The following is a 22,482-nucleotide window of genomic DNA, read 5'->3' on the forward strand; positions in this document are numbered from 1 at the left end:
TTTAGCTAAGGCTATCTCACCAGTTAACTAGCCGTCAGAGTAAGACAGCTGTTTTCACCTACTTCAGTCTTTATGCTAAGCTAGGCTAATTGCCTCTGAGTGTCTTCCTATCTCACTCTTGGTAACTAAATAAACAAATGTTAGCAGCTAATAGCAGCTAACCACTGCTCGTTTGGCCTCATGTGTGTCTTTTCTTTGTCCACCAGAGGAGATAGCTGACCTAACAGACCAGCTGTCAGATGGCGGTAAGAGTGTCCATGAGCTCCAGAAAGCTAAGAAGAAGATTGAGATGGAGAAAGAAGAGCTACAGGCCTCGCTGGAGGAATCTGAGGCAGCTTTAGAGGTAAGAGAGTGTGTTTTCAGCATGTGCATCACACTCTATGTGCAATATATTTAGGATTTGTTTCTCTGTTTTTTTGCCTTCCCTTCAGGCTGAGGAGACCAAGGTTCTGAGGCTGCAGCTGGAGTTGTCTCAGGCTAAAGGGGACTTGGAACGGAGACTTCAGGAGAAGGAAGAAGAGACTGAAGCTGCTAGGTACATCAGATTCCTCTCCTTCTTCATGTTTCTCTCCTTTTTCCTGATATCTTTAGCTGATATGTCCTAAAATACCTTTCTCCTCCATCAGCAGCACTGCCAGCTTCTCATGTATGTGCAGTATCTCGTCATGCCATTTGAGCTCACCAATCCTTGAGCATCAAATCTATAATCTACCACAAATTTCAAAATCATTTAGTAGAAGGTTCAGATTCATGACCGGAGAGGATCAAGCCATTGGAATGAACGTACACTAGGAAATGCTGTGAATTATTAGAGAAACAAATCTTAAACAGTCAAAAGAAATGTAACTTTTGTCCATTTATCCCCAAAAAAATGGAATTAGTAACTGGTTGATCCTACCATAAGTGGTTGTTGATTTATTACTACCTGCAGCACTCCTACTCTCACTAAATGTTTTTCATGCTGTCTTTTATCCCCTTTTATTCCTTCAACAATGTCACTGTGCTTACTCTTCAGAGGTAAGACTGCAGCTATGCTTTCCTTCAAACCCTCTGCAGCAAGACAAATTCTCTGCTCACCTTGTTAATACTGCCCCTTCTCTCAATGTCTCGCGTCTTCTTTTAGAAAAAGCCACCAGAGGGCGTTAGAGTCCTTGCAGGCCAGTCTGGATGTGGAGGTGAAAGGCAGGGCAGAGGGACTGAAGCTGAAGAAGAAACTGGAGGCCGACGTCAACGAGCTGGAGCTGCAGGTGGACCTGCTCACCAAGAACAATGCAGAGCTCACCAAGAACAGCAAGAAGATGCAGCAGCAGATCAAGGTCTGCTCAGAACACATAGTCTATTTTCTTCTGCATCAATTCTTTTCTACAGTCTGACCTAACACGTGCCCTCCTCTGTCCCAGGAGTTACAGACTCAGCTGGAGGAAGAGGTGAGGAACCACGAGGAGCGCAGGGAGGAGCAGGCAGCCATGGAAAGACGCTGTGCTCTCTTGGTCGGCGAGGGTGAAGAGACCCGAGCGGCCCTGGACAATGCAGAGAGGGCCCGAAAGGCCCTGGAGACAGAGCTGCAGGAGGCCAGCGAGAAATACAGCGACCTCAACAACCAGGTGGCACTTAGGGGCATTGCTTCATTTTCACAGATTCTAATCTCAGCCACGGACTTACTAAGACTCTCTTGACGCTTTTTCCTGTGTGTTCAGTTCCAGTCAGCTCTGAGCGGAAGGAGGAAGCTGGAGGTGGATCTCCAGACTCTGCAGCAAGAGCATGAGGAGCTGCAGGCAGAGATGAGAGGAAGCTCAGACAAGATCAAGAAGGCCAGCTGTGAGGTAAGACACTCACTGTGATACTGCTGCTGCACGGTTTTGAAACATATTCGGACACATGAAACAATGTTTGAGAGGGATGTTCTGTTCTGTCAGTTGGCTCGAGTTGGGGAGGAGCTGCGCCTGGAGCAGGAGCACACACTCCACCTGGAGAGAGTGAAGAAGGGTCTGGAGACCCAGATCAAGGACATGAGCAGCAGGCTGGACGAGGCCGAGCAGATGGCTCTCAAAGGAGGAAAGAAGATCATTCAGAAGCTGGAGGGGAAGGTATGGAGACACAAATATGCCAGTCAGGTCTGTCAGACATTGAAATCTGGTATGGACATTCATGGTCCTCTAGAGGGATCTCTAATGACAGTGCTATGGACAATTTGGACTGGCATGCAGCGCAAACCACATTTTTGTTTTCTTTTTTTCCAAGAAAAAGTAGGTGCGGTAGGAACGAAAGGCAACCTAGCTAGCTACCTCAATTTACAAGCCAACTGTCATGTGCTGTTTTATAAGCTGGAGTTAGTTCATGTATTTGACACATATTTGATATGTTTAAGACTTATTTTAGCTGAAAAGTAATAATAGAATGAAATCAATGGAACTTTACTTCACCCAGTGTCTCTAAAGCTAGCATTAGCATGTCATGTTTATGACATATAAAGAAAAAAATTACCTTTAACCAGCTGTATTTCTTTTGCTTTGTACCTGGGGGTGAGACCCCTGATGCAGCTTGCCAAATTAGTAGTCCAGCCTTAGTTTAGCTAAAGACAGAGTTGTTAGCTCTGTTAATACCCAAGGAAAAATTTACTGATATTGTATATGATGATGGAAAGATTGGTTGGGCATTTTTTCTAGCCTCCAACAACCTTACACACACCTTCTGTCCTCATGAAACATCTGGATGAATGGAAAGCCCTTACACATTAAGTTACGGTTGCTACGTGCGTCCAGGTGAAGGAGCTGGAGCTGGAGCTGGACTCGGAGCAGAAGCGGCACGCTGAGACGGTGAAGACGCTGCGGAAAAACGAGCGCCGCCTGAAGGAGCTGCTGTTCCAGTCAGAGGAGGACCAGAAGAACCAGCACAGGATGCAGGAACTGGTGGAGAGGCTGCAGAACAAGATGAAGGCCTACAAGAGACAAGTGGAGGAGGCTGTACGTCACCTTGTCGTCTTACTCAAAACCCGCTTCTCCCCAAAGTACACAGTTAAATGATGTTCCTGCCTGTTTAAAATTGCTCACATGCCGTTGTCACTGCAGGAGGAACAAGCCAACATGAACTTGGCAAAGTACAGGAAGACGGTCCATGAGTTGGATGACGCAGAGGAGAGGGCTGATATCGCTGAGTCAGCGCTCACCAAGATCAGGACCAAGAACAGAGGCAGCTTTGGCAAAGGATACTCCTCTGTAAGTAAAAATCTAAAGTCTTCCTGTTAAAAGACTCGCTGCCTGTGTGAACGCACCATTGTGTTGACAAAATGTTGGCAAATGAACTGAAAGATCTTTTCCCAAAATGGAAACCCTAGAAATATATATCAGAGGTCATTTTTGTCCCTCTCTCTGCTCTGCATGATGACTCTGAGTCCCTTGTGTGCTCTATCAGGGTTACAGCACTCCTTTCCCTGGCATGGTCCGGTCACCCAGCTCTGTGGGCTCAGAGGGCAGAGGAGAGAAGATCCTCAACGATGACAACGAGTCCGTCAGCTCCCTCATCCCGGCCTATCTCAACTCCCTCAAGAAGCTCATGATCGAATAGGAAGACGGCCGTGGCATCAGCTGATCGGAGAACAGCAGCCGTGAACAAGTGAAGCGTGGTACAGTATGAAGTTTCAAACATCATAAAGGCTCAGCGGTGTAGTTTCACAATGCATTCAGGTCAATCATGTGTGACACCTGTTTGTGTATGCTGTACATTCCAGATGTATTTTCTTCAGTGTACTCCTTCCTTCCTTTTTGTGTAAGATCACAGCTCTTTTAAAACATTCCAGCTTTATTCCACACTTTATATCCATTCTTACTGTAACGTTTGTATATAAAAACAGACTGAATATGGAAAAATACAACATGTTTGAAATTGACGCTTAAATAACACTTTATAATAATAATATATAATAATGATACTAAGTCATTTATTAGGCCTTAAGTTAATTAGGACATCATGCTGTATAGAACTTTCTGCCGTAAAATGTCATAAAAAATTTATGACATATTGAATGGAACATATTACATTTCATGTTAAATGAGTGCTGTTAACAGGTAGTGTGATATTTTTTGGAAGAAATGCAACTTGCATTGTGACGTTCTGTTGTGTTTTTTTGGCATTTGTGCTCATATCAGCTGATGGTTTCCAGCCCAAATGCTGTTCAAAAACTGCCAAAAAGTGCACAAATACACAAATTTTGATCACCTGCCTAATTGTCGCCACCCAACTGGCTGTGAAACCGTCTGGCAACACTGGTGGCTGCAGCCTTATGCTATCTTCACACTACAAAGTGACAAAGTTACAAAATGTGGCTTGCCGTGAGTCACAAATCCACAGTTGAAATGTTGCTCAAACGCCCAGTGACAGTGTTATGTTGTCATCTGTTCAAAACTGTGCATTACATACCTGGAAATCTGCCAAGCAGCTTTCTTTTCTTAATGTTGTGTCCATTTTTTAGTCAGAACACAACATTTTTTAGAGAGAGAATTGAAAGTGACACTCGTCAAACCGACCATACTTCCTATTTCCTAAAACAATTTCGTAAAACTTTTTTACGCCAATTAAATTTGGATTTGTTGAGCGCCACACAGTGATGAGGACTGGGCGTCTGCAGCTTCGTATTGCCAGCTTCCTCTGAAAAGGACCTGTAGTCAGTTGCCTTTTTACCAGTACTTTGAACACTCATGGGCTACAAGGCTGAGCTAGCATGTTAGCTAATCAGTCACGGTTAGCAGGTTAGATTTGGTTGTTTCTTTATATAACAAACAAATGTACTATAAATACATATATACTATAATTATTTCACCTATAATGCCTATAATGTACCTGTTACATAGCTGTTACATTTTCTACCTGCAACAAAAAACTGGTAATACATTGTGCTACAACCAGGCTACAACTCAACCAGCCATTTAGTGTATACACAAACCAGCTCAAACTGGTTCTAACCATATTTTACTTTGAGAGTGGCAATGCTGACGTGCTGTGCATTTTATAATATGAACTAATGACTTATAAATGACTTTACTTATCATTGTTATAAAAAGTTACTAAGGTGCCATCAGTACATGTTTTTATAGGTCAGTGATGAAATACAATGTCAATATATTTACCTAAACGAAGTGTATCTGAACTTTTAACCACACTTTATTATCAGTGCTTAAATCTGTAACAAGACTTCACCAAATCATTTACTGTTGAATGTGAAATTGCGTTGTTTTTTCCTTTTAGGAAATAAAATACTTTTTTGAGTTATCGTGTTTTCCTCTTTTTCCCTATTTTGTAGTCAACATAAAAATAAACCAGAAAGCTGCATGTCATGACATGAGATACATATTTTCATTTTATTAATGAAAAATGCCAACCTTTAGCTGTTAATGTACAAAAGACGTCTTAACACTCCTCTCTCTGTGTTCGAGTAATACTAAGCCGTAATACTGGACAAGACATGTTGTAAAAGAGCATTTTGTACAGCATTTAGCCTCTGCAGGCAGCAGAACAGACACCAAATACAACTGAATCAACTGACTTACCGTATATATCCGAAGTGTAGAATAATGTAAGACAGATGTTTCTATTGCATATAAATCACTTGTATATTCCATATATTATCAGTACCAAATGTCTATTATATGTCTTTCTGTAAGAATCTACTATTTACTTTATTTTACATTCCTCACTCTACTGCCACCTTTCATTGCAAATCATCTCATACAGTATATTTACACCAGGCCCTCTGAACATAACCCAAACACATTCACTTCTATTAGTAATAAAATGTGTTACAACTTTGGAGCACTTTTCATATGAACAGCAACATACATTTATTAAAAATCATTCAGGTATAAAGTGCAACTGGCTGATTTTCAGTTTTTATTAGGAATTAATTAAACACAAAGGGGAATTAAACTTATATGTTCTTTAGCTTTTGATTTAAAGAATTGTTGTGATTTTTGACTTCAGCAATTGACTGTTCGCTAAACTCCAACCATAAACAGTGACTGTCGGTAAGGGATAATACTGTGGTTTAGCTAACCGTAGCAGGCCTGTCAAGCCCTGAGTTTCTCAATATGCATTAACATGGTGTACATGGAGCTTTACTGGATTTAACTGAGTATTTCCACTAACTTTGCATCAGAGGATTAGTATCTTTACTACACAAGATGTGGTGACCGTAATTAGCTAGTAATACCGTGGGATTCTACAGGTTGCGTTAGAAAAACATCCACTGCATGTGAACCAATGTTTAGCTTAACATTAGCACCTTCTGCTGCCTTTAAATCGTGTTGCATTAGCAGTGTTCATGAGTAAACTCTATATGAACCTATGACCTTCTCGGAAATAGCGGAAGTCGATGTCAGTGTTATAATTTGGTCTCAAAATGTTTTCTTCATAATTCTATAATATGCCTAAGGAAATTGTTGAACAGTCTATCATACATTTGATTTTTTTCCAATACAAGCTAACTGGCTGTTAGCTTGCTAAGCTGTTGGCCACTGTGGCCTCTAGATGCCAGCAGTTACCTAGCAGCTCAATTTATGGCTGGCGTGACCACTCAAACACCAAACATTTTGCGTACACCACTCCCCATGTTGTAACCATGAGCTCACAAGTTCCATTTGAGGGCAGCATGAGTGCTGAAAATTACTGTCCCACAAATCCCTGCAAATATGAGTTAGCATTTCAACCATCTAAGAGTTGGATAAAAACAAGTAACAATTTAATTCCATTTACATTCATAAAACTGTATTTTACTAGAGCTGTCTAGTTTTATCTTCCATTACAACTGTGTATTTTACATGTCTTCTACAAGGATAGTCAACCGCTAAATATGCCAACTCTCATCGCGGGACCTATCAGCTTTGGCCTCTGTCATTTCACATCAGGTATTAGGTTGCCATTATGCACACATTTAGGACTATTTTTTTTTTTTTTTTTTTTTCACTTTTTAAAATGATTTGGAGATGCTAAAAAGTCTGCTAGAGTCTAAGGTTTTCACAGTAGCTTATGTTAGCTAACCGCAATCAATAAAGTAGCTAACATGAAAGTAGACTTTATTTACAGAAAGTGGCCATGTCTGCCAGCTGTGTGATAAAATTTAGCTTGTTCTTAATTTAATTCTAATTCATTGCAATTTTAAATGGGGAATCTGTCACTATTTCGTTGGAAATGACATACAGTATGTCCCAAGATTGAAAAACCTGACAGGTATAGCAACAGAAGCTAAAGGATGTGGGGCTTAGCAAACAGTCAACACCTACACAGGGTAAATATTAGTATTAAAGTTCTTTATCCTCATTCTGGTACACAGTAACAGCAACACCCTTAAATCTGAATGCATTTTGCTTAGCAGCGCCTGTTAATCATCGCAGTTCTGAAGTATTAGTATTACACTGCTGCATGACATAAAGCTATTCAACATTAACACCTGGTCACTGTTCATTGTTGGTGCTTCTTAAACATTCGCCTCACCTGAGTATCCTTTAATAAAGAATTCACACTCACAGTTCCCATTTTTTCGTGCTGAGCATCCCCCCTCCATGACATAAACCTACGACCAGTCACCTTCGACCCTTAGGGTTCCCACAAAAACTCCTGGAATACTGACATCATCCACAGCAGGTGGCTGTTGGGACTTAAAGAGAAAGTGAGATCTATGTCCCTCAGTCTGTTAGGATCAATGCATGTGTGTGGTATGGGGGCTGATGATCCAAGCACAGAGTTCGTCTCACAGTCATGTCCTCAGGCTTGCAGCCTCTGGGCCTCTGTGTCAGGGTGTGAGCCTGTCAGACAGCACGAGGTCAGATCTCAATGTCCACTGGCCGGATCTCTCCAGTCTTATTGTCTCGCACCCACAGCTCTCTGTCTTTGATCGGGTCCACGCACTGCAGGAGCTGGTCCACCGGCTCCATTGTCTGTAAGAAGAATGAACAGCTGTAACAGAGACCCTTTTGCTTGCCTCTGATATCACATGTTTAAATCAATCAAGGGGCCTTGAAAGTGTCTCTTTGGTTCCCTCAGCTGGTGCAGGTGTGGTAATGTAATTCAAATGTAAATGTAGTAGTTCGCTCAGATGACGTGTTTGACTATGTTGCTGTGACTTTTCTGTCTATTACTGCATAAACAGAGCAACTTTCCACCTGCGGAAAAAAAAATTGTGGGCAGGGGAAGTGTGGCCTGCATTCCAGGTTAGAATTGTGCACAAAGCTGACAAGCATGGACACAAGCAAGCAAGAAGAAGCAGTTTCAATTAATATTTGGTTCATCTAAGAGTGATAAACTGAAATCACAGACCAGGGCAGGTAATATTACAATCAGCCCACCTTCCCCTGAGAGATAAACCTCATCTGAAAGATGCTTTGTTATGGGACTCATTGTTACTTGTAATAGTGAGTTGATGCTACACTTACACTTTGGTTGAACATGTCTGTCTCGTGCCGAAGGGTGGTGTACTGGCAAAGATGCTGTCTGATCATCTCCACCCGCTCCACCTCCAGTCGTTCCAGCTCCTGAGGAGAACAGTAGGTAATGCCTGAGTCACAGAGAAATCTCTCCACTTCAAGGATTTTCAGAGCTACCAGAGGACATCCAAATCAATTTCCAAAACTTATTAGCAAATCTGCTGTTCTGAAAACTGTAAACTACGATTAGATTATTTATTTGTAAAGGGTCAAAGATCAGGCCTTCATGGGGATTCGGGTTATTACTCTCAAACAGCATAGTCTGGACACGATGAGAGTGAGACATGAAATCAAAGTAAATATTCAAATTTAAAAGGAATGCTGATGCTTGTTTCTTGGGAATTAATTTAAATAAACATATGACAAGACGCAATTAATGTGATGACCCAGGCACCAAGACATATACAGTGGGTGTCACATAGCACTGGACAGTTTACAGTTTCTGCGTCCTGCTGCAGAGTACAGGCAACATAGTTTCTTAGAATTGCTTTGGCAGGAACTGAGAAAAACCCGCACACATTCAAACCGCACACACTTATTAAACTTACCAGGCTTGTGGTGACGATCTCCTCAAACCATTTGGACTGGGACTGATTATAAAGATCCACACAGCGCATCAGATCATCTCCTGTCAAAAAAGAACAAAAACAAAGTCAGCAGGAGTACTAGTTCCATAAATATCGCCACTAATGGGTCAGAACAACAACAACATGTGACAAAGCACTCTCTTGATTCGTGGAAACGCTCAGCCTGAAGTGTAGTACATGGAAAATCCAGCAGATGGTGCTACAACCCCACCATTCCCTCACAGCTGCAGCAATACTGCAACACACATGTTCCACCTCATCCAGCTGATCCGATTATTCCGAAGCAGTGCAGATGATCTGGACTGATAATAGATTTCATTATAATACCATAAGCAATGATAAAAGGAAAAGTCTAATCTCTTATTTCATTAAAGTTACTGCTGCATCCTGCTGACAACAAAACAAACACAAACTCATGTGGGAGATTAGATCAGCGAGGAAATGATGCTGATCATCCTGTTCCTGAGTCTTCAGCAGTAAGTGTCTGCTGACTTATCTGCAGTGTTATATTAACTTTAATCTTGTATATTTTTTTAATATGTTGTCGCAAAACAGAGTTGGGGGGGCGGGGGGCGCATTAAGGTAACATTTCTTTAGTAAAGAGCATTTCATTTTTTTCCTAGGTAGGCAATCTTATCATGAAGACATGTATGTGGTAGATCAGGTCAGGTCATGTCGACTATCAGCTGAGAAATTACAAAAAGCATGGAGGATGAGAGAGAAAGGTATACTTTAAACGGGGACGTTTTGTCTTTATTTTAAATCTGTGTCTCAGTCAAAGATGCAGAGAACACTGTCATCCATTCATCTTTAAGAAGGTGTGAGCTATCTGAGCTATGTGCAGTTATCTAAAGCAACTAATGTCTGGGCGGAGATAAACAAACAAATAAAAACTTTCAGTGAATGAAAGAGACTTCACTGCTTGTTCCAAAATATATATCACCTCCCCAAGACACAAGGCACACACACAGCAAACAATGATACAGCGGTGGTGATCCATTAGCGACAGCATCTAGTTACAATATCCTATTGTACTGCGCCCCAAATGATATTTGAGATCTCAAGAGATAGCTTGGGGCGCATGTGGAGACGCCAGGTGTGCTCACAGTAACCTTAAAGCTGGCCACTTTGAATCGGATTGCCCAGATTGAATGTAAATGCGAGGTACGAGTGGCCTCTGTTCAGTTCAGAGTGAATGAATGTAATAAAGCTGTGGGCCATAAAACCGAAACAGTAAGGTAAAATAGGCTAAAAAAGGCGTTGCAGAGCTGAGTTGAACTGCGCACTTGAATTATCATTTTCTGTCACTAGGAGTCACAGCTTTCACATTCCATACAAATCAGCTATTGCTCAAGACTGATCAGAGCAGCTTTAAGCAAGTTAATCTTATCCTTATGCTGCATTTAAAGAGCGGATCTCACGAAGTGATTCACAATAATACACAGAAAAGCAAAAACCACAGCAACATGAACTAAACAAACCTTGAGTTAATCTTAAGAGATTAAGTCCAATGGGTGAGAGTTCCAAAGTGCTTAAAGGGCAGAGTCATAGAACCCGCTTATGTTTTTGGTGAACTAAACGTATCTGTTTACAACAATGGCATGGCTAACACAGATATTGGTACTGCTTGTCACATGAAGCCAGTTTATGTGAGTATTTGAAGGCGTTTTAAGAAGGCACTGAAGACCTTTAAAATGGCTTATGATTTGAGGAAACAGGTGCAATACAAATACCATCAGGCTCAGGATGGAGCCTTGGGGAACACCGCAAGAGAGAGATTAAGATGATGGTTGGCAGTGGACAGGAATCAGCATGAGTGGTCTGCGACTACATGTACATACCGCCTCACGCAGCAAGTGACGATGCACTGTGTTTTCTGACACCTTCCTATCGTAGCCAGCAGTGAACGTTTCAGCAACTTGAGCTCCAGTTGCTCTTCTGTGGGGTCTGACCACATGAACAGCCTTCACTCCCCATGATGTGTGAATACAGTGATTTCAAACTCCACATTTCCATCAATTCAAAATACTTTTAAACGCATTTCCCGAAAATTTGTGTTGTCTACTTGGTACTTTTAGAAACTTGAACCCATGAAACTTGAAGTTTCATGGGTTTGATCAATGATAAACGAGTTAATGATGACAGGTTAAAGGAACAGGTCCATTTAATGGACTCTATGTCCTTGCACATCTAAAAAGCTGTCATGTTTGCTCCTGCAGCTCACTTTACAGTAAACAGCGTCTTCTCACAGATGAGCTCAGAATGTGCCACCATAAAATAGGCAGTGAAGTAAAAATGGGAAGAAAAAAAGAGCTGCAAATTGCGTTGCAGATAAGCGCTCTGATTAAGCACCAATGCATTTTACAATAAAAACCTAGAGTGATTGCCTCTATAAAAGGCTTATCACAGCCTCGGATGGTTGATATAATATGTAAGGAAATCCCTGGTATCAGCTGGCCGATGCCGCGTGCCATCCAGTGCAGCTAGAGCGAGACGCGATAATGAGACTTTGTTATGAGCAGACAGATGCCGCGCTTTACTTGTTTTGGCATCAGTCTCCTCTCTGCTTCCCTCACACTGCAGTCATCCTCACTGGCAGCCAGACACCATGAGCACCGTCAACAACTGCTGCTGGGTTGTTTTTGTTTTTTTTTCCTGGTTGCATAAGGCATGAGAGGAGGGAGGACTGTTCGTGTGTGTGTGTCTGTGTGTGTGTTTGGATTCGTACTTGTGTGCGACAGCATGTGGTCGTGCCTGGTTGGCTCATGACATCACAGATTGGCAGCGAGTTTCCATCTGTTTACTCTTAGCCAGTCACTTTCTTCAGGTCGCACACCTATTAGAAACTGCTGCTGCTAGTGCTGCTTTCACACTCGGCCTCTTTCTCTAGCCCTCCCCTCAAACATGCACGTGTGCTGTCACTATTTTTAACAGGTAGTTGTTTGTTATTTCTTCATCTGAGATCAATTCCATGTCAGACATTTGTTAGTGAGGAGCGGTGGTGGTGGAAGTATTCAGATATTTTACGTAAGTAAAAGGTCTAATACTCCTGTATTTAAAATACTACTTAAAGTAATGTGCTGTAAATATTTACTAGAGCATCAAATCTGCATTAATCCACAGATGAAAATAGTTCCATAACAAGTGCATTGGTTTATCATGTTTGAGTAACAGCACCACAGCACCCAAGTGTTGAAAAGTTATTTTTTAGGTAAAAACTGTAAAACCAAGACAAATGTTCTCAGATTTCAGAATGTTAAAATGAGAATTTCTTGTTTTTCTCTGTCATATATGAGTGTAAATGTTAAATCTGGATGGTATTACTCGCTTGGTCATGTACTAAGTATCACGTCAATTACGTGAATGGTTGTCTGTCTCTCTGTGTTAGCCCTGTGATAGACTGGAGACCTGTCCAGGGTGTACCCCGCCTCTCACCCAGTGACAGCTGGGATAGGCTCCAGCAGACCCCGCGACCCTTAACAGGAACAAGCGGTTACAGAAGATGAATGAATGAATGTTTCAGTCATTTTTCAATTACAAATACTGAACCAATCCCAAATATCTGTAATTCCTGACCCTTAAAATAAAAGGATTTTCTGACACTCTTTGTCACATATCATACCATAAAATATTTTTGGGCTATCGGGACATTTCATTGAACCAAACAAGACATCTGAAGACGCCATGTTCGACTTCGTAAAAAGATGGCTGGGCATTTTTATACCAAACGACCAATTAACAGAATATGAGGGTAGAAATTATGGTTGGCTGTAGTACTAATGCGACAGGAGAAAATTAGTGGGTACATCTATATTTTTAAGAAATAATGCAAAGGACAGGAACGCTTTGTGAATAAATTATTCATGACTTTTTAATTAGCTGCAACCCTAATTGAAGGTATATGTTTGAAGCCCCACTGAAAAGTTCAAGTGTTCAGGAAAAAGGTGTGCCAGTTGTCTCTAAGTGTTGATTAATGGACCAGCGTACCTTTGGACAGAATAGTTTGGTGAGAGCCTCACTCTTCACACTGCCTACACAAAAACAGGGCTGGGCTGCAATGTGATTTTGGAATAATGACCCAAACGCCTTCTCACAAGTTCTATGCACACCACGTGACGCACACCGGCCTGAAAAGGGGTAGCTCATAAACGGACGATGCTAGGAAGAATTACAGTAACAGTAGCAAAATGCAAAATTCCAACAAACCACTATAAGCTACTGGTCACACCAAAAAAACAACCCTGCAGACTATTGAGTCAAATTCATTTCACTACTTTCAAATTATTAGGGAGAGGAAACCTGAAAAGAGTAATATTTCCTTTTGCTTCAGCCAGCCTATTTAGTTTCATATCAATTCTTTGGCAAAAATAATCCTCTTGTTTCCAGTGGAGTTTTGTGCACGTAAACAGAGTGGAACTTGTCCAATTACCTAACAGACTCTTCCCTCTACATTCATAATCCCTATGATAGATGAGATGAGTTTGTGGGATGCGTATATTTTGCAGTAAGATTATTAATGCGCATGTATGTGTGAGTGTATCTTCCCCCAAGGGCACGAGAGTTACTCACACCCACGCCTCTCTGTCAGTCTGGTGTGAACGCAGACAAGTCGAGCAGAGAGTGTTTCTAACTGCCCTTCTTCCCTCCACTTCCATCGCTAACTATAAATATATATATTTTTTAAAAGATTAAAAAAAAAAAAAAACTTCCAGTCTGGCTCGCAGTGCTGATAACGCTCATGACTCATGTAAAAAGACAAACACAGCATCTCGGTTCACAGGCGATCTCAAGTGACAGCTCCAGTGAGGGGCTAAAGAAACACTGGGGGAGGATTCAGAACGAATGTCCAGGATGTTAACCATTTACAGGGACCTGCTCCGACTTTAACTATTGGGGAGAACCAGTGTCTCTACTGGCATCAGATGGAAATTAAAGGGCAAAGCTATGTTTAAATAACATTAATGAACAGGATGGGAGTGCATTGTGCTTGCTTACATGCATATAAAGTGTACAGATTCTTCTGACATTAATGTACAGTTTATCTAAAAAGTATTCAGTAGGATTTAGGTTTTTAAACTGACTCATTTCAACTCTTTCTGAACCTATTCATGTTCCAACTTGTAGCTACAAACCAAAGTTAAAGCAACCATGTTTGTTGCTGACTGACTTAGCGTCTTCTCATCTGGCTAACGTGTTAGCTGTTAGCTCATCAGCTACAGGAGATCCAGCTCGTTCTGTGAGTCGTCCCTACATCACCAGATTTCCATTTTCTCACATCACCAGGCCTAAAAGCTGTCCCAGGGGCCTCTAGAGGCTGAAGGGTTTTTCTTTTTTTCCAGTTTCTTTTGGCAGAGGTGCTCAGTGTAAAGTGTAAAAATAACTAAATACACAGCGGCAGAAGATATGAAATGTTGACCGAAATGTATTTACTTAATGAAATCACAGCCTTCTAACTTTGGTTTATTTTCCAATTGCTGCTTCCTACAAACACGCCAAAGGTCCTGAAGAACTAGAAGATGATCCAAGTTATTTATTGATATACAGTATACAATGATGCTCTGTGTCGGCTCCAGCCGTGAAGCTGAATATACTGCACACTGCTAGCAAGAGTATCAAAACTCGAGAGTTGCGCCCTAATAATCTTGCACGTTCGCTTGCTATGATTTAAAGCCCTGAATGTATCTGAACGCACTGTATACATCTGTTGTAGATGGATTTTTTTTTTTATCTGTAGCTGAACTGAGAACAGCGCTGACACAAACCATTGCTGATCTGATGATCTCTGGTAAGATATGTGGTGGGGAGGATGAAATCCAGATCCACATGTCTGATACACGGAGCACCAAAATTCTTTCACTTTCTATAGTTTAGTTATTTAGATTTGCTTCAATGTTTAAACTGAACAGTGCTGTCTATGTGACTCTATGGTCAGGAGCAACATATCTAGACAACTAATTCATGACACCCAGGGGATAATTCCAATCATTTTTGCAAACCCAAGAGTTTCAACATAGTATTCCTTATTTCCCAACACTTTGGGGTATTTCAAAAACGATGGTGGTGATATTTTAACACTTTCTATTGATATTATTGTCCCATGAGGAAGAATCTTTTCTCAGTCAGAACTGCACATCTTAATATCCACAGGGAAGATTGTGATCTACTAAGCATGTTCATAAGCGTGAACCCTTAACATTTTAGGCAGCATTCCACTAGTGCAATAATTAGACAAAAAACGTAAAGTGACAACCATACATACCCAAAATGTTTAATGAACTAGTACACAAAAATGCTAAAATTAAATAAGCCCATTCATGTTCCCCAGAGGATTAGCCCATTTGGTTTTAATGACCCCAAAAAGCCTAGAGTCGCTGTATATCACCACTATTCTTTTAGGTCTGTCTCAAACTTTCTTAATGCCGATGTACTAAACCCTTCAGTGTCTAGAGCCCATTAGAACAGTTTTCAGGTCAGAAAGTGGCCCAGCAAATGTTTTCCACACATCCTTTGCGGCGTTAGAAGTTTGGTGATGGAGGAGAGTGAGCTGATGAACTCCTATAGCTGGTGAGCCAACAGGTACGTTAGCAATTTGGGAAGATTCTCAGTTAGTCAGTCAAAAACATGGTTGCGCTGGCTATAATAGACTGCTAATTGTATGTTAGCTTGTTAGCTTTGTCACAACTAGAACAACAAGTTTAAAGGTAGTTTTAAAATATCTATTTGTGTCATGAACTACTGCCAAACTAACCTTGAAAGTGACTTAAAAACAACGCACATTTTTTGGATGTGCAGATTTACTATGGATTTGCTACTTCTCATGTTGATGCAAACGTTTAACAGCCTTTTTCTCAGATTCTGTCACAACAATTTTTAAAATAAAAATTGCAAGCACTGCAAAATAGTTACAAAAAAACTACTGTTCAGTATAAGTAATAACCATAAGTTTTAGACCCATTGCACTTGCAGTGTACATACATAGACAGGCTACCTGAGTCAGACAATGACCCTGGAGTGACTCTATGGGTTTGAGCTCTGACCTGCTTGTGTGGATTTCCTGCGGGCCTTCTTGATGTCCTCCTCAATCTTGTTGCTGAGTTTGATCTCCAGCTGCTGAGTCTTTAACTCCAGGTCTTTCTGTCTGTCAGCCAGAGCTTTACGGGCCTGCAGGAGATAAGACAGCGAAGTCTGAGACAAAATGATCTGCCCCCGAACTTCTGGCTGAGTTTCAGACAGCACGCTTTTTCTTTAAACAATGTAATGTGTGCAGTGTTCTGGAGACAAACATCATTTTAATTAAACTGATAAAAGCTTGCAGCTGTTATGTTACAGTCTGCTTCCATTTACTGCAGTGATAATGCGATCTTCAAGTTCTGCTACAAACTTTCTCAGTATTTTAATCAATCACCCAGCGTTAAAGGTGTCTTATGATAGCCAACATGTCCGGTAACTTATTTCCTGCTCAGCTTTTAATGCTCAATTGTCCAGCAGATGAGTTTACTGAGATAAACTGCTTTGTCCTTTCTGTTTAGATGACAGATGATGTGAGACAGATCTGCAGTTGCTGTTTGGCTTCGCCCAAGTTTTATTGTGCATATACAAAAAGTAGGAAACATTCCAGGGATGGGAAACAGCCGTCTGCGTATGGGAGTAATGTGGAATTTTAATCAGCAAGCAGATGATCCAGAAATCTTTGCTGCTGCCATATGCAAGGATAGAAGTGAGTTAGAGCTGCTGTATTTGCTTCTTTTACATGTTGGTGTTTGTGGGTCTACCTTCTCCACAGATGCATAGCGCCCAACCAGCTGCTTCCGTAGGTCGGCGATGTGGTGGTCGAACCTTTTCATGTCCTTCTTGAAATTTTCCCTGAAGTTCAGCAATGGCTTCTCCACTTCACTCTGGAGCTTATTTTTATAAGAAAAAAAAAAGACAAGAGTTCAAGACTGACCAGCAGGAGATAATGAAAGGAGAGTTTCAGGCCTCAGTAAGATTAAGGCAGGTGACTCATTGTTAAAAAGCTGTAGTTTCAGACTTTTGATAAGATTGAAGCAGTGTCTCTTATACACAAAACCTGAGGTGGTTGAGTTAGCCCTTACAATTGTTGAGCTTGCTGAGCTAAAGACAGAAATATTGTTTGAGAGATTCTAAAATTAGCCTAATGCTTAAGTGTAAAGAAGTCAATCAAATGATTTAACTGAAACTTTAATTTGGTTGTTAAGATGCCAAATTAAGGCCATTTATACACTGTTTTTCAGCTAAAAGCTAAGATACATTCCCGTAAGCTAGCTAAAACTGTTTTGGCTACATTCTAACTAGCTAGTCGTGAAAGAAAAACTACATAAACTGCAATAATGAAATTAATGTGTGGCTATTTGGTTAGACAAAGTGTGTGTTAGACAATGTAACATGAATTAAAACTTTTCCTTCAATTGACAGCGTTTGATTTTGTTTTGTTTTTTTTTCAGTTTCCACTGTAGTTAGCTTATTTAGCATCAAATTAACATTAGTGACAGTAAGTTTAGCATTAAGTTTAACTTTTATTTAACTTTTTTTTTAACTTTAACTTTTTTAACAATTACAATCAAAAATCTATATAGTTTTTATTTGCCCAGAAGTACCTGAAAATTCCACTTCCCGTTATAGATTTTATTTATAATAATTAGTTTTTTTCTCCCATTATAGTTTCAGTACCACTATCTACTTATCATTAACTAAAATGACTTACAAATACTAAAAAACATTATTTATTATACTTTTATAGCTGCAGGGCGAAGTACCTCCTCCCAACATCCCAGACTAGTGCTGGGATATGAAGTAAATATTTATAAAAAGTATAATTTAAGTATGTCAGTACGGAACAAAAAGGATATTAGAGAAAGACTGTGCTTCATTGACCCAAAAATATGGAAGCCTGAAAAAAGTGAGCAACTTTCCCTATGATGAATGGGATGCTATCTTGGAACACAGTGTCTTAATACACCCACACCTCATTTCTTAGGATTTTAAACCCTGCTCATCCTCTCACAGGCTTTGTGAGAATGAGGTCTACAGTTGGATATTGTTGGCAAATGTACAGAATAGCTTTGCATTGTGAGGCAAAACATCGTGAATATGAGTTTGCATCTGACAAGCTCAGAGTGGTACCGAAATAAAGTAGGCCAGAGCTGTATTTGGCTCCTCAGCTTATCACATTCAGTATGACGGTGACATGTGAGGGCTGCGAGTTGGCCACGGGACACAAGAAAAGAATGCCCTGGAAAAGTCATTTCCTCGGAGTTCCATTGTAATTTCTCCGACATTAGGCTGCAACTGGACAGAAAATGGTAGCGTCGTCTGCTGATGAATTTCAACTAGGTGTCACTCAGCGGTACATACAGAATGACTTACAGTATTGTGTTGGCTGTCCAAAAGCATGTGAAACTTTTGATTACTTTCAGATTCCCTCTAACTGCAAAGAATAAATCTGTCAGCCAGATGCAGATGCAGTAACTCTTCATGCATATTAAAGTGAACATTACTTCTTTTATCAGCAGCAAGTCAAGTATTATATCATTTAAAATACAGTAATACTAAAGTTAGCGATAAAAAAGGGGGAATCGTTTAATCCACCCTCTGTATATCTGATTGAAGTATCCAAAAACCTTAATTAGTTCCATTCCCTCTAGTTGCTTTCCACATTATGTCATCATCCTCTCACATTGAGTAGGTTTAGATGAAAAATGGTTTGATGTAAAGCAGCCAAACAACAGTCAGAATATTAGATGACAACACTGCTTTGCTTCCTGTTTTCCTGATTCCTGAAGGTAAAGAGGGTTTGAAGAGAACGCTATAACTTCCAGCTCCAAGAATGTGACAAGAGCGTATTATTTTTGAGCGCGAGCAGCAAGCCCGTCGCTGGTTATGTGATCTTAATAAGCAATGTGGGGTTCTGTCCCAGCTGTCAGTGATGAATGAGATCTGCAGCCCCTTCCTGGAGTCGCCCTCGGACCCATCAGTCAAAGTTCATTTCCACTCAAATCCTTCCCCTCTCCTCCAAGAGCCTGGAAGAGTGCCGCACATCTGTGCATCTCTGGAGGATAACATCACCGACTCCATTTCCTCCATCAGTCCAGCTGTAATCCTGGTCTCTATCTTTTGTCCCCCCTCTCTTGACTTCCCTCGTCAAACCCATCAAACATGACCTGAAAATGAAGAGCAACACTTCCCCCTCTCGAAGACTTTTCTGCAGATTATGTCTCTATGCGGTCTCTGAATCTGTGTTTTTATGGGTTCGTGGGCATTTCAGTCGTGATGAACTGAACAAATTCTTAAGACAGAGCACATCTTGCTCAAAACTCATCTGGGATCGATCCTGCTGCCTGTCCCACTGAGGGGAAATCCTGACGAAAAAAAGTGGGTGGTGATAAATGTTAAAGTCTCTGTGTCACATACAGTGTATGTTCTTCATCCCACAGAGCCATCAGGAAACCCTTTGCTGTATGCAATTACATTTGAAGGCAGTCTGTCTGACTAGTGAGTCATATGTGTTATAGGCTGTGAATCCCACGATCAGTATGGAATCACATGCTGGGCTCCTCACTCTCTCTACGTCATGCCTGACTTGAAAAGTATGAATCAAAACTTTATCACTCCGATTTCTCTACAGTGGTTTCCTTTGTATTGCTATTTTTTTTACACTTGGCCATAATATTCTTTGGTTATGATAAAATTTTTCTAGCCACAAAAACCTCGCCGAAGTTCCCATAAGGGCCTGACACGGCAAGAACTGAGCTATCTGATTGTCTGACATCCTGTAAACATCAAACAATGGTTGGTTCTGTTGCTATTGTTGGTAATAATTGAATTAGTCTGATGCTTTCCTGCTCATGTTCATCATCTGACTTCTTTTTTTTTGCATGTTTGCCAGGATAATGTTATTAATACCAGTATTAGTGACAGTCAGAAGTATTAAAAAGATAAGTTGTAGTAAAGTGGAATAATTGAGACAGGCATTGGTTTTTCATACAGTGTATACACTGACCAGGCATAACATAATGACCACCTCCCGGAATGTTAGTGGGGGCCTTTGGGTCCTATGGGTTGAGGTGAGGGGCCTCTGTGGATCATCCCACAGATACTTGATCAGTTTGGGATCTAGTGAATTTGGAGGCCAGGTCAACACCTTGTGCTGTTCTTCATGTTTTTTCAGTTGTTCCTAAAGCGTTTTCGTGTGTGTGTCAGGCTGCATCCTGCTGGGGATGGCTGCTGCCATCAAGGAGTGTCATTGCTATGGGGTGGGGATGCCAGGTCTGGTCTATGTGGGTGGTACATGTCTAAGTAACATCCACATGAATGCCAGGTCCAGAATTTTCCCAGCAGAACATTGACTTGACAGTACCGATGGTTAATGTTATTTACTGACGGGCTGTTCAGACTAAGTGTAAAGTAGCATAACCTACGTCAGACAGAGGCAAGGTTGCATCAACTTCAACTACAAGACACAAATTTGCACTTTAGTAAACGGCAACTTTTAAGGCGTACACATAAAAACCAACGCACATGTGCCAAAAACAGTTTGTGCAGTTCCTAGAATGGCCACTTGAGGCTGCAGCAGTTTTCAACATGTTTATAGTCTTGTATAGAAACAGCTCAGGTCTCTATTGCTAAATTCTTCATTTGTGATGCCTGTGTGGGGGTGACTTTCTATATAACTCACTAGTTCAAATTATATTACGGCTTAATGTTCATAAATAAAAATGTGGCCGCTGTGGCCCTCACAGGTTGCTTAGCTGTCTGACTTGATGTCACCCACCGCCGTAAGCTCCACTGGAGCTCCAACTGTTTTCCAGTTTTTGAATTGGCCAGGAGTTAGGTGGAGTCAGGCCATGCTAAGATGCCGACAACCCGTGTGAAAACACTGAACTTCAAAACGGTTCTTCAGGTTCCCTGTGGGGATGTCATTTTTATATACAGTCTATGGTTTTCCTTGAACTTTAAAACTCCTGTGCATGGCAATAGAAAAGAATCTGGAGGAAATTATCAGAGAGAAACTGAGTACCAGGCAACCTTTGACGCCAGAGGTGAATGATGTGTCTACACAGAGTGTTTCAGCATGGTTTTTCAGTCATCCATCTCAGGCACGGCTAACACAACAAATACGCTTATCCAAAGCGTATCCTGATGCTTACATACGGTATGTACGCACAGAAAGAGTGCACATGGTGGCTACACTCCTACCTACCTGGCTACAGCTAACATCTGTGCTCAGGCAAACAATCCAGCATTCAAATCCACGTGAACATAGTGAGTAGGAAATCATTTATTTGGCTTCAGGTCTAATTAGCCGCAACCAGCAGTGTGATGAATTACCTTAGAGGAGAACTTTAGGTGAACTTCGGCTTCGTCTGCCAGGCTCTTCTTCAGCTGGGCCCAGGCCTCCCCCAGACTCCTGAGAAACAGATAACAAGGAGGGAGCATGAGAGTGTGTTTAATTTCTTACACAAGAAAAGGACCACACACACTTTTACAGAAAAAGATTCGGGGAGGGCAGGGAGGCTGTCAAGAAAATTTGGGGTAAGACGGCGTTTGAGAGAGGGGGCTGGGTGAATCCTATCACACATACAGTCATCCACACAACAGATGGGGTTCATGAGCAGACAGTGCAAAAGTTCACGGACACACAAGTAACCATTAAATCTAGAGAGGCGAGCTGAGGTCCACAGCCAGTTCAACAGATGATTAGGACGTATGGAACATGAGATATGCCTCCACTTTTCCTGTCAGCTACAAGGGCATGATTTGTATTGTTTTGAAGCTAGGCAATCACATATAATTCAGCCAATACACATTACTAAATAATCGCACACAACTTTCCTGTTTAATAGGCCAGACATTTTGTTTTAATTTAGAGGAAGTGAACGCTTCATAGCAGAAAGCCTCTTCATATTTCATCAAGCTGAGGACTGTAAAACAATCACCCAGCGGGCAGACAGTCAGAGGCACGAGGCTTTAGGTCCAGGGCCGGCGGCCTTTATGGGGAAGCGGGTCACTTCAAAGCACTGCACTGAATGGAAGACATGTGTGGAATTCCCTCACGCTGACATCCAAAACATTCCTAACACTGACAGAGCAAAGTCTGGCACCTGCACCGCTACGCCATCAAAAACTGATGTAAAAACATTCAGAGCTTTTAAAATCACGCTCGGGGATCATTTTGGAGCTCAGGGTTGCTGATCGCCTTCTGCAATAGGACACTAGGTTTTACAGTCCGGTTAGACCAACATCCTCTGTCTTGCTCAGTCAGGTTGTCAAATGTAATCAGCCGTTTAACTTTGTGCTTAATAACTTCACATGCTGACATTACAAAACCTAGGTTAATGGCTCACACTGAGGAAGACAATTGCATTGTTAGAGTTCTAAGCATAACTTACTTCACTTATCTACACAAA

The 22,482-nt window shown here is 41.2% G+C and overlaps 2 protein-coding genes across 5 annotated transcripts in view; one reads left to right on the forward strand and one right to left on the reverse strand.

Annotated features, from left to right (window-relative positions):
* The window catches only part of LOC311504828 (uncharacterized protein MYH16), a 48,831-nt gene extending 43,490 nt beyond the window's left edge, over window positions 1-5,341 (forward strand). For all 4 annotated transcript variants that reach the window (XM_084568156.1, XM_084568155.1, XM_084568154.1 and 1 more), the window contains 9 exons: window positions 207-343; window positions 432-535; window positions 1,124-1,316; window positions 1,401-1,604; window positions 1,698-1,823; window positions 1,917-2,087; window positions 2,763-2,963; window positions 3,069-3,215; window positions 3,412-5,341. In XM_084568156.1, coding sequence (XP_084424282.1) covers window positions 207-343; window positions 432-535; window positions 1,124-1,316; window positions 1,401-1,604; window positions 1,698-1,823; window positions 1,917-2,087; window positions 2,763-2,963; window positions 3,069-3,215; window positions 3,412-3,564 — 1,436 coding nt within the window. In that variant the 3' untranslated portion in view covers window positions 3,565-5,341. The remainder of the gene's footprint in view (window positions 1-206; window positions 344-431; window positions 536-1,123; window positions 1,317-1,400; window positions 1,605-1,697; window positions 1,824-1,916; window positions 2,088-2,762; window positions 2,964-3,068; window positions 3,216-3,411) is intronic.
* Window positions 5,336-22,482, reverse strand: part of gas7b (growth arrest-specific 7b) — a 67,535-nt gene continuing 50,388 nt past the window's right edge. Inside the window, exons 9-14 of the mRNA XM_084568158.1 lie at window positions 21,404-21,482; window positions 16,831-16,959; window positions 16,096-16,219; window positions 9,020-9,099; window positions 8,421-8,519; window positions 5,336-7,925 (exon numbers count right to left, since the gene is read on the reverse strand). Of these exons, the coding sequence (XP_084424284.1) occupies window positions 7,812-7,925; window positions 8,421-8,519; window positions 9,020-9,099; window positions 16,096-16,219; window positions 16,831-16,959; window positions 21,404-21,482 (625 nt within the window). The 3' untranslated portion in view covers window positions 5,336-7,811. The remainder of the gene's footprint in view (window positions 7,926-8,420; window positions 8,520-9,019; window positions 9,100-16,095; window positions 16,220-16,830; window positions 16,960-21,403; window positions 21,483-22,482) is intronic.

The sequence above is a fragment of the Chelon labrosus genome (assembly GCF_963514085.1).
Source record: "Chelon labrosus genome assembly, chromosome: 19".
Classification (NCBI taxonomy): Eukaryota; Metazoa; Chordata; class Actinopteri; order Mugiliformes; family Mugilidae; genus Chelon; species Chelon labrosus.